This window comes from Pongo pygmaeus, chromosome 1, assembly GCF_028885625.2.
Source record: "Pongo pygmaeus isolate AG05252 chromosome 1, NHGRI_mPonPyg2-v2.0_pri, whole genome shotgun sequence".
Lineage (NCBI taxonomy): Eukaryota > Metazoa > Chordata > Mammalia > Primates > Hominidae > Pongo > Pongo pygmaeus.
Window position 1 is genome coordinate 162,131,301 of NC_072373.2, and position 12,470 is coordinate 162,143,770.

General features: G+C 42.2%; 1 protein-coding gene across 2 annotated transcripts in view; it reads left to right on the forward strand.

Annotated features, from left to right (window-relative positions):
• WLS (Wnt ligand secretion mediator) overlaps window positions 1–12,470 on the forward strand; it is a 134,380-nt gene that overhangs the window by 80,758 nt on the left and 41,152 nt on the right. For both annotated transcript variants that reach the window (XM_054483279.2, XM_054483270.2), the window contains exons 6-10: window positions 1,483–1,651; window positions 3,170–3,267; window positions 3,632–3,695; window positions 5,823–5,966; window positions 7,183–7,266. In XM_054483279.2, coding sequence (XP_054339254.1) covers window positions 1,483–1,651; window positions 3,170–3,267; window positions 3,632–3,695; window positions 5,823–5,966; window positions 7,183–7,266 — 559 coding nt within the window. The remainder of the gene's footprint in view (window positions 1–1,482; window positions 1,652–3,169; window positions 3,268–3,631; window positions 3,696–5,822; window positions 5,967–7,182; window positions 7,267–12,470) is intronic.

The window sequence follows — 12,470 nt, forward strand, 5'->3', positions numbered from 1 at the left end:
CAGATCCTGTCACTCCTCTGCTCAAAGCTCTCCACTGGCTTTTCATCTCCTTTGGCCTGACCTATAAGCCCCTTGATGACTGGGCGCCTTCCACCTCTGATCTTGTCACTTGTCCTCTCCACCACCCACCAGCCCCCTTTATTGTGCTCAAACCCACACCCCAGGGCCTTCACACCTGCTGATCTCTTCGTCTGTTCACCTTATGTAAAATCACATCCCCATTGCTCTCCACTCTCTTGCCTAGCTTTTTTTTTCATGATGCTCATTCTTCATTTATGTATTATCTTTTTCTTGTACTCCCTCTCTCACTGCATCTCTATGCAAGCATCACAAGAGCACAATCCTTGCTTTTCTTGTTCACAGTTATATTCCCAGCATCTTAGAATAGTGACTGACGCATAGTAAGAGTTTGATAAATATTTTTTGAATGAACTATGTCACGCCATTGTTTAAACTTTTTATTGGATTCCAATAAAAAGTCTCTTCAAGATAAATTTCAGTTCTCTAGTGGGGTATGCAAGTTTCTTCATGAGCACAGCCTCTTTGTTTCTCTGGTCTCATGTCCTGTCATTTCCTGATGTGCCACGTGCAGATCCCCAAATGCAGCAGGTTCTTCCAGCCCTCTATGCCTCCATCCAGGCTCTGCCCTCTCCTCCAAACACCCTTTCCATTTCCCTCACCTTGACTCACAAGTCAGCTCCATTGCTGTCTGTGTCAAAACCAGAAGTCCTGGTAGCAGCCCTCTGTGCTTTAAAACTCTATGATGTTCCTGATCCTAATCTATTCAGTTGTCTCTTTATCTGGCTCCTCTACTAACTGTATCTCCCGTGAGTGAAAAAACAGGTCCTGTTCATTTAGGATTTCATAGTGCTAACACAATGCCTGGTACGTGATCTGTGCTTAATTAACATATGTGTTTCAAGGGGATGGAAAAAAGTATGAATAAATCAGTGACATAAGAATTATATTTTAGTAGAGAATTGGCAGTTCTTAGTGTGACGGGGAAGAGTAAAATAAAAGCTAAACAAGCAGTCAAGAGAATTTACATTTCAAATGTGTTTGGAGTCATGTATTATTGAAACAAATATGCTTATATAATTCATAGTTGCTGAGGATATCACAATAATAACGAGTGTTCTTAATGATCAGATGAATGACAACCTGAATAGGTGAAAGAGGACAATTATACTCACTGAAGCCTGGGTGAGAAGGAAGCTCGTCATCTGCAGTGCTACCAAAGTAAAGTATGGGGCATTAAGAAGATCAGGTTCACTTCCATAGAAAGCTTGGTGTAGCACTCCCTCATTCTGCCGCAGTGCCAACTACATAGGACATTTTGCATCTCTGTGCAGAAGAAATTGATCATATGGCTTCAGACCCAATAAGTAACATCTCATGTCTCAAAACTGAATTCTGGGAATTGTTTGAAAATCTGCCTTCCAGATGAATAAAGTGGCTGTCCTGATATTTTCTCACCATCAGAGTCATCTTTGCTCTTGGGATTTCCATGACCTTTATCAATATCCCAGTGGAATGGTTTTCCATCGGGTTTGACTGGACCTGGATGCTGCTGTTTGGTGACATCCGACAGGGCATCTTCTATGCGATGCTTCTGTCCTTCTGGATCATCTTCTGTGGCGAGCACATGATGGTAAGAGCTGCCGGGAGGGACAGACGTCTGTACCAGCTGCTCCATGCAGGCTGCCAAGCTGACACCTGCCCCCCTTTGCCTCTAGTCAGCACTGGGTGAGACAGAATAAACTAGTAGTTACAAGTGGGAACTCTGGAGGCAGACCCTCTGGTTCACATTCCTGCTTCACCACCTGCTGACCAGCTGAGTGGCTTTAGGCAAATGACATTATCACTCTGAATCTCAGGTCCCTCATCTATAAAATGGGATGTAAAGACCTAATGCATGGGGTTTTTGTGAGAATTAAATGACAGAATATGAGTAACTTAAGATAAACACACACATTCTAATGATTAGTATTATTTCTTGCCCTTGAGCTTGAGTTTCTTGTCTGCTGGCTTCTGCCCTGCTTGTCCTGTCCCCAGGAATACAGGTTAACCACCAGAGAATGTGGGCCTGGCTCTTTCCAGCTGGCAATGTGTCCAGGTGGCCTAGTAACCCCTATTACTCTGAAATACAGACCTTCCCGGTCTCCTCAGTTTGCACAGATACCAAATCATATTTCAAGAGGGATTGAAGGTACCATGGTTAAAAATAAGAATGATGTCATCATCACGTTGTGGCTAAGATGATATGCCAGCTGGAACTTGGTCTTCACGTCAGGCACATGGGCTTCATAGCAGAGTGGACTGTTTTTAAATTCCATTATGGCTCAATCATGAAAACAAGACCTCTGAAGTCCTGCTGCCCTTCCAGGAGAGCAGTGTGAGAGCAGAGAGACTTCTTCCTACTGCTAAACTGTCTACATTAAGGGGTCTTTCTCCGTGAGGCGTCCTCCAGCAGAGATGCGCTGAGAATAAGGCCTCGGCAGCAGGGCGGGGGAGTGGATGGAACTCGGTCCAGCACCAGGAAGCCAGCCAAGGATTGTCCACAGGGAGCTGGTGTGGACTGACCCACCTGGGGCCCCGCCTGGAGGCTAAGATCATCTTTGCTTTCCCTTTTTTCTCATTCTACATTCCTTCCTTTTCTTTCTCTTGGTGTCTTTGTTTATCAAGGGGACTCATTCCTGGTGTTAATAGGGATGGGGAGAAAATATGCCTATTTTCCTCACCATAAGAGACACACTTTACATATTTAAATGCTTTAATGTCTTTACTTTGTCTTCTGAGGATCAGTCACTTTTATAAACACAAGTTATAAGTCCGTAGAAATTTAATTCAGAACGAGTTATTTTGTGGACCACAAAATGTCCCCTGCCTGGGAGCCGAGGCCTTTCTTTGTATTCCCATGGCATCCTGTTTTTATTACTCTCAGAGCCCTTTTGGCTGGGCTTTGTCATGTTCTGCATATGTGCCAGACTCCCCCACAGAGGTGAGCTCCTGAAGAAGAGATTTTCATCTTCTTCTCATACCTAGAGTCTAGCATGGTGCTTGATACACAATAGGTGGTCAGCAAGTGTCCTTCGAATGCTGACTTCCCCATAGAATTGCTTGGTCTTCCTCTCCCCTCTATCTCCCTTCTCAATTTGGTTTTCCTCAGGATCAGCACGAGCGGAACCACATTGCAGGGTATTGGAAGCAAGTCGGACCCATTGCTGTTGGCTCCTTCTGCCTCTTCATATTTGACATGTGTGAGAGGTGAGCAAGTGTTTGTGGGACACTGAGCCAAACTGTGCATCACCACGCCCACTCCTGTCACTTTAGGAGGAGTGTTTGAAAAGGAGAATGGTGGTCAGGAACCTTTGGTATGGAAGCACTGGACGTGGTCACATCCTCAGACAAGGTCTGGGATCAAATCAAAGGCACAGCTCCTTACAGTTGAAAAATATTTGGGCTGATGTATTCTACAAGCTTCATTTCTCTTTAGGATCTCTGTAATGTTTTTTAGCCTAAATACAGCCCTCACCCCTGCAGCTGAAAAGCTAAGAATATTTGAAAAGGAAAGTTCCCGTTTGCCTTTGTATTAATTGTGTCTTGCCTTTCCATCTCATTTTCTTTGTAGAGGGGTACAACTCACGAATCCCTTCTACAGTATCTGGACTACAGACATTGGAACAGAGCTGGCCGTATCCTTCCTTGATGGGCTCAGGGTTTTATTTCTTCCCCTGGCCACCCCAGTCTCCAAGATCATTTTCTAAGGCTCTGCTGATGCTCCCCATATGTACTCAGCCAGGGCTTTGATTCTCAGGCCAATCATAACAGCACAATTAGGGCTAATAAGAAGAAGAATTACTGCTTGCTTTCAAGCCTGGGTGAGAGCAGGCAAAATGAGAAGGTCGCAGCCCATCCTCACAGCATAGGGATCCGAGTTGCTGGGCTTACCGCAGCCTGTCTGAATTATCTGTTATACACTGTTTACTGCAGACTGAAGCATGACTAGCTTTTCCCTGGGGCCATGGAGGTTCATCTCTGGGCCCCTGTGGAAGAGCCTGTTTCTGAAACTGCCTATGTGCGAGACTTCTTACAGTGACCTTGGCGTGCTGGCAAATCACACTGCTGCTATTCATTCCTGAGACCAAGTGGAGATAAGGCTAAGGTGATTAGTTCCAGAGGAGTCGCTGAGGCTTCTGGTTGGTTGGCATAAACTCTAAGTCATCTTCATGAAGCAGAAGTGACAGTCTTAGCTTATCCCTTTTAGGATGCTGGATTTAAATATTTTATCTTCCAGAATAGTATATGAAATGCTCTTGGGAGAAAAAGACTGTGCTCTGGAGTGGAGAGAAAGGCTTGGGTTGTAGTCTTCCTTGATGGCTCATATCTTGCCACGTGCTAGGGAATATCCTTTGTCTTGCCATGATGTTTATATTGGTTTCTTAGTGTCACAAGAACATTGTGAGCAAACTAAATGAGTAGTATCATTACCTCAAAGATGAGAGAGAAGCTCTACCCTTCCTCTGTTATGCCCCCACCAAATGTTAGCTGCACAACAAGAACAATGTTTATAATGTTAAATCTAGTTCAACTTTTTAAATTTTATAGGTAGGATGGAGTGAGTAAAATTTCAAGTCCTGCAGAAAATAACTATATTCCCTTCATTCCAGGATGCTGTTCATTATACGAAAGGAGAAACTGCATTACATATTATATTATTTAATGAACTATGCATGCCAAGTTCATACTTATTAAATGCTTTTAAAAACAGACAATTTGGGCCAGGTGTGGTGGCTCATCCCTGTAATCCCAGCTACTTGGGAGGCTGAGGCAGGAGAATCGCTTGAACCTGGGAGGAGGAGGTTGCGGTGAGCCAAGATTGTGCCATTGCACTCCAGCCTGGGCAACAAAAGCAAAACTCTGTCTCAAAAAAAAAAAAAAAAAAGGCAATGTGAGTACAGTTGTAGCAGAAAGGGGTTGGAATCAGGTCTTCTGCCTTCCAAGGCAGCTCACGCTATCCTAAGCCTTGGTGGTTCTCAGACTGGCTCTAATGGCAGGTCAGCCTCCCTAGTGGGTCTCAAGTATACTGGCAGCAACCCAAACTCCCACCCGTGCCATTTGTCCTTCAATCCCCATTCTGTTGGACAAGATTTTCTGTGGTGACAGAAGATTGCAAGTAGTCCTTCATCCCTGGTTTCACTTTAAGACCTTCAAGCCCATGCCCAGGTCCCCTGCACTGAGCCCCCACGTATCTCCTCTTCAATTATGCCAGAGCATCTCAATCTCATTCTTATAAAACTCCAAGGACTAGCCCAGTGGTTTCCAAACATAGTCATACTTGATGTCCTAGCCCTGGAAAATCTGATTCCATATATCTAGGGAGGGACCTGGGGATCTACATTTGAACTCTTCTGGTGATTTTAATGTGGTTTTTCATCTGATCCATAGTGACAAATATATGCTTTATTACTGCTTTTCAAATTTATTGTGTATACGGATCTCCTGGGGATCTGGTTAAAAGGTAGATTCTGATTCATTAGGTCTAGGGTAGGGCCTAGATTCTTCATTTCTAACAAGCAAGACACCATCTCTTTTCTTACTTGGTTTAGAAAGCAATATTGAACACCTCCCTCTGTGGTACTAATGTGTCAAGAAACCTATCACTGGCATTAGAATACCAGGTTTTAATATTTTATCCCCTTGAAAATTTTCTGTGTATTTGGAGACAAAACAAGTATTGCCAACAGACCTGGGGAGAAGGGCCTGGACCCGCTCAGCTTGGCCTTGGCTAGCCCGTTGTTTCCTTTACTGGACACTACCAGATGGCCTTCATCATCGTGGCTGGAATCTGCCTCTGCCTCTACTTCCTGTTTCTATGCTTCATGGTATTTCAGGTGTTTCGGAACATCAGTGGGAAGCAGTCCAGCCTGCCAGCTATGAGCAAAGTCCGGCGGCTACACTATGAGGTGGGCAGATTTCTTGGCTCGTTCTGGAACTGGTGCTTGCTTGATCTTTCCGCTTGATGTGTAAACACACACACCCCAGAGATGGAAAGCCTTTACTTTGAAATACACATTGAGAGATTCTCATGTGGGATCTCTGAGCAAAATTAGAGGCCAAATCTTACTCTGAGAAGCATCTAGCTGGCCTAAATCTTGGTGTTTTCTGTGGTACAAATGTGTTTCCATTTTCAGTAATGGGTAAACTTGTTCAGCCGGTTCTTCAGCTTGGTGATGGAATGTAGGTTACATACTAGCTGGGAGATTGGACTATGGCAGAATTGGGATTTTGTTGGGATGAGGCTTTAGTCAAAGTTCTGTCCCAGAATCAACCCTGTCCTGTAATTAAACAGGGTTTAGCCCATGTGATCTGATTTCCAGACTCTTAACAGGCCACATTCCCCTAAAATATCCAGCAGACGCTCAGACAGAGTTCAGTAATCTCTGTTTATAGATTATGTTCATCATTCAAGAGAAACACTTAACATCCTCAAATCCCTAATGCAAGCAACACATCCTTGATTTATCAGGGATCCCTTGGGTTCATGCCTAAGTGGCTGTCCTTGGAGAAACAAGCCTAATTCCTATATGAAAAGAGAAGCAGAAACTACAGAACCTCAGAGTTTTTATATGCAGTCGATCTGCACAGAAGAGCCCCTGAATAATAGGCCTCCCTCTTTGAAACACAGGTTCTCTTAAATCCTGCTCTTAGGAAACCACAGGCACTTTCTAAGGCTTGCCTGTCTCCAGAGCTGGAGTGACATGAGAAAATTCAACCAAATCCACTTCATGTTGATTAATATGCACATTTCTTTTTGTTCACTGGAGCAGAATTTTATTACAACCACAGAAAACTTGGATTTGGTAACTTTGAACCCTTGCAGAGAAGCATAACCAGCTTAGCAGGGAAATTAGCAGCCTCACGACGTGTTGTGAATATAATTTCCCAGGCTCTCATATTGCTGCTTTATGAGTGATAAGAACATAGGAAATACTTGGCCCAAGAAATTTTCAGCCACACTCACCTCTGCAGAAGAAATATTACTATGGGAAACCATTTTACTGTCACTCTTAGGGATTTGGTTTTACAGATTTCTTTAAAATTAAGCTTTTTATAGATTTAAATAGTGAGAAAAGGATTGGTAGCTGATGGAGTATTAAACTACTCTTTCTTTTCTAATAGGGGCTAATTTTTAGGTTCAAGTTCCTCATGCTTATCACCTTGGCCTGCGCTGCCATGACTGTCATCTTCTTCATCGTTAGTCAGGTAAGTGGACCCTGAGATGTCAAAGTGAGAATGTCTCTGCAGAGGTCCCTCTACCCTGCACAGAAATTCGATAGAGCCACTGAGGAAAGGAGCAGAGAGGCCATAATTCTGGACAGCTGGTCAAACCATATTTTTCTGGGTCTTGATATCACCTGGCCAAATGGACTAAATTTTCTCTTTCCATAAAACCTTGTAGGAGATAAAAGTTTCCAAATAAATTAAAAGCCTACAGCCAGATTGAAGGGCACATATTTATTTACTTATGAGAAAAACTTATCAAGCCCTGTAGCACAACACTAACAAGCATAAATTTGATTCCATTTTTATCTAGCATTAACATAGATCCTTATACAGTCCATCAGCTATTCCTTGTAATAATTATATTGCCACTTAAATATGAAACGTAATTCAAAAGTCTCTTTGATGGCATCTTGTCTTTTCACTGGTTATTTCCAAAACTCAACATTTTGCTATACTTGAAAATCTCAATAACAATAATTTTAAAATATTCATAACTTGTTTTGAAGGGTGGGAAGTACTGTTTAAATCTAATGTATCTATTATTCATTTGAGCGTCACAAAAATCCTACGAGGTAAGTAGGGCAGGAATTGTTATCCTAGCTTGCTGGAATATGATACCTAATAGCTTTGGAGAAAGTTTTCATTTATGTTGCTTTCTAGCTGGATAGGACTGTGGATGGATTACTTAACAGTTCTAAGGTTTAATTTTCTTATCTGCAAAATAAATATTACAATAGACCCACAGAAGGTTGCTGTAATGATTACAGGAAGTAATATTTACAAAGAGGGATGCATTCTGAGAAATGCATCATTATGTGAGTTCCTTATTAAGGGAACATCATAGAATGTACTTACACAAACCTAGATGGTATAGCTTACTACATACCTAGGCCATATGGTGTAACCTATTGCTCCTAGGCTACAAACCTGTATAGCATGTTCCTCTACTGACTACTGCAGGCAATTGTAACACCATGGTAAGTATTTGTGTATTTCAAACATATCTAAACATAGAAAAATACAGTAAAAATATGGTATTATAATCTTACAGGACCACCATCATACATGTGGTCTGTTGTTGACTGAACCATCATTGTGGCAACCAAATGTAGTTAGCAGAGCACCTGGCACATTGTAAGCATGAATAGCTGTGTTCTTATGAATAGCAAGAAGGTTGAATGTCTTTCTTGCCAAAGGAGGACATGCGATAAGTTAGAGATCAGAACCCAGTCCTTCTGACTCTTTTGCCAGTGCTTTGTCATTTAGCCAAAATGGAGGATTTCAGCAGTGCAGATAGTGTCTTAGGACATGACTTGTTCCATTCTGCTGGGAAGTGTCCCTGGTACAGGGACTCCTAACCATTTTTGTATATGGACCCCTTTAGCAACCTGAAAGAAGGCTACGAGTCTCCTCTTAGAATGTTTTCAAATAAGTAAAATAAAATACTTTGAATTTCAAGGGAAATCATCTCTATATATTATATGTAATATATATTTACAGTGAAACAGATGCTACAGGTATATTACAGATTTATATCTACAACTGTAATTGATGTGAAAATATCATGATTTCTATTGAGAAAATCACAGTAGTACTAACACTATAGGGATTTTTCTACATCCATAATTGAAGTAAACATTATCTTTCAGCTAGAGACTAGTGAAAATAAAGATATAATTTTTTCTATTCTAGTTTATGGACCCCTTGAATTCTATCCAAGGACACCCAAGGGGACCCCAAGTTTGGAGCCTCTAGAGCCCTGTTGTTGGCTCTGCCACTGGGGAGTGTTAGTGTTGCTAGCTCTGCTGAGGTTGAAATGAACATGGAAAAAATAAAACTGATATACATATATGTCTTTGTAAGTTCTGTTCACCACATCTGCTTTGACCTATAACACTGCTGTGTTTGTATCAGGTTGTTTACAAAACCTTGGAGACTTCGCTTTCCACTCCACTTGCAGTAAAACTATTTCAAACTCTGAAAGAGTTTTTTATTCTACCAGCTAAGGCTCAAACATCCATATTCAAACAAGAGTGTCTGAGGCCTGACTTCTCCCGTGGCTATTCCCTCCTATAACCAAAATGCTTTTCAGTTCCTCCAGTCCCTCAGTAGTGCACAGTGGCACTTGACACAGCCAGATCTACAAGGCTGAGAGGGCACAGAGCACTTCCTTGGAGAAACAGAATCTCAAGGAAGATGGGTTGAGGCATAAAAGGCAATTTCAAGGTATGTTTTCAGGAAAGCAGAAAGAAGGACGCTTTTGGTCCTAAGGCCACACACAGGTCCTTGTGCCAGTTTGGGAGGCTGACATCATTCTCCCCACACTGCCTCATGTATGTCTTGCCTCTGCAGGGAGTGCCTTCCACCTGAAGTCAAGAAGGACTGATCCCTGAAGCAGCTGCATGTTGCCGGGATTTAACCTTGTACATGTTTAATTAGTGTACTTCTTATAGCAAAGGAAGCCATCTTCCAAGGAGCATAGTTTGTGGCTTTTCTTTGGAGAAAAAGATTAATATTCTATTGCCTCGGTATTTTCTAATACAGCTTCAGCCTGTGGCTGGCTTTTTATATCTGCTGCGACAGTCGGCCCGGAGTGGATTTCAACTCTAAGGGGGTAGCAATGAGGCCTTTTGAATTCCATTAGCTCCTCACATTCCTCCTGCTGGGTTTTTTTTCTAAGATTTATTTATAGACATCTAAGACGTTTTCCAGCATAACTCTCAATGTCCCAGGTACTGTATTAATATAGTCATCAGAGGATTTATTTTTTAATGTCATTTTGGAATGTCAGAGCAATGAGCTCACCTGAAAGGAAACCTATTGGGTAACTTTTTGAAATGGATCCCAGCCTTAGGTAAAAGGAATGTATTAAAACCCCCATTATACTCTCGGGCTTGCTGTGGGAGAGCTTGCATTTAAGCCTCATGAAATATAATGCGAGGGGATCTCGCCAGGATATTGAAGCTCTGAGGCCAGGAATGAAAGGCGACGGGAAGCTGTGGAATGCAGTGACCTTGAGGCTTTGTAGCTGGGTACTGAGGTGCAGTCTTTTAATGCCTGCCATTTTAATGGCCTCAGTCATAGCAACCAAGAGATGGTACATCGCAGTCTGGTATTTCAGCCCCTTCCCTCTGGAAAAGAAAGAGGCGTTCCATTTAGAGGTGGCGGCAGTAGGGAACAGAAGTGCAGTGCAGGGGAGAAGGTCACCGACCTTCATTAAGGGGACCCCCAGGTGCCTGACATTCAGGTCAAGCCACATGCAGCAAACTCCCAGAGAGCCTGTCCCCAGCTCTTTTGTGTGTGTGTGATCACTTCATTCTGTTACTTACAGAGGAAATGTTTCCGGTAAGAGAGCCTGTGTCTGGGATTTGGAAATCTTGTTGTTAAGTGGAATGTTGGTTGTCAAGACTACTGGGTGTAAAGGGATTTGACCTTCACTTGGCTCCAGGGGTATAATTGGGTGGTTTCACACAAAAGTAAATTGTTCAAATGTAAAATCAGGAAAAACAGGGACTTTTAGAAATAAGACTTATGCAGAGGGTGAGATTTGGGGATTTTTGCGGGGGGAGGTTTTGGCGGAAGGGGTGCTGGGGCTACCTGATTTTTCTCTCAAAGTTAAAAGGGGGAAGACTATTACCTCCGCCTTGGCATTAGTAAGATTTTGGATTTACCAGGCCTGCTCTTTTGAGGCTGCTCATTGTGGTACATATTGGTGGGAATGTGCTCAGAGCTGAGGATGTCTCAGGCATGAATAATTGGGAGAGGAGAAGGAAAAACAAGCCAGCCACCAAAGAGCAGAGTTACACTATCTATACCGTTTATTTCTGCAGTTCAACTCTTTGCCCACAGCAGGAAACACCACATTTACAGATTGCACATTCAGTAGGGTGTGTAATTCTGCAACTCCACTCTAAACAATGTGCATGTGTCCCAGAGCAAGTACGAGATGGGAGCGTGAGTCTGATATTTCCTGTCAGGCTTGGTGTGTGCCTCTCATACTATGGACATTTCATTCCAGTGGTTCTACTGTAAGTTTTTATTTTGTTTATATATACAGTTCATACCATATGTTACTATATCCAGGATATGTAGTGCGTACTATACAGATTTGAATATACAAACCTGTGCGTGTATGTTGTATTTGCAGTGTACATTATGGGCAATGAAGTGAATTTCAAAAGGAAATTTGACCTTACACAGCCGTTGCCTCATGTGCTACCTTCAGAACATGTGCCACCTTCAGAGATCAACCCCTGTTTAAGATAACATTCCTACCCTTGTGTTGTATAATGGTTAAGTATCCCTTCTTTTGGAGTCAGAGCCATGGCTTTCTGGCAGAGCAATCCTGGGCAAGATACTCCATCTTTCTGTGCCACAGTTTACCCATGTGTTGAATGGAAATATTACCTGCCTACCTCACAGCGTCATTAATAAGACTAAATAATGCATTTCATGTAAAAGGTTTAGTATTGTATCTGGCACATCATTAGCATTGAATAAATATACTTATCCTTGTTATGAATACAAAAGAATCTTAGCTTTGCTAATATTTGTGTTAACCACTTATTTTAAGTAAGTATAACAGAAAGCAATATTTTAAATGAATAATACTTGTCACACATTGGCATCTCCTCTCACTTTTAAATTCAATTATTATGACTTGCTGTGGACTGCAATACTTTGTCTTTACTTTTCAGTCAAGTACTTTTAAGAGTGGTTCTATCCATCTCCACTTTCTACCTCCATGTATTTGTCCTGGAGTCCCTACACATGCCTGTACTTTACCTCTGTTCATTCACCGTACATCTATCGAGCACCACTGTGTACAAGGCACATAGGTTGGTGTTTCTTTAGATGAGTCAGTCATGTCAATCCTAGCAAGAATCAATGTCACTAAAATTGTCAATACTGAGTATTTCCAACTTCTGTCGCAGGAATAGGGTCTCTTACTGGCCCTTCCCTGAGCTGAAGAGTCCACTGCCTTAACAGAGTAGAAGAGTTGCCATATTGCCATACTCTCTCTTGCAGCTAGGATGGGTGACAGCCTAGCTTCCCCTCCTTAATCACATACAGAAGAGTTCTCTGTGTTATGACAGCAGGTACATGTATTTCTGGAAACTATCTTAATTCTTTCTTTTCCTTTCCATTATATGCAACAAAAATCATCATAAGATGCTCTAAGT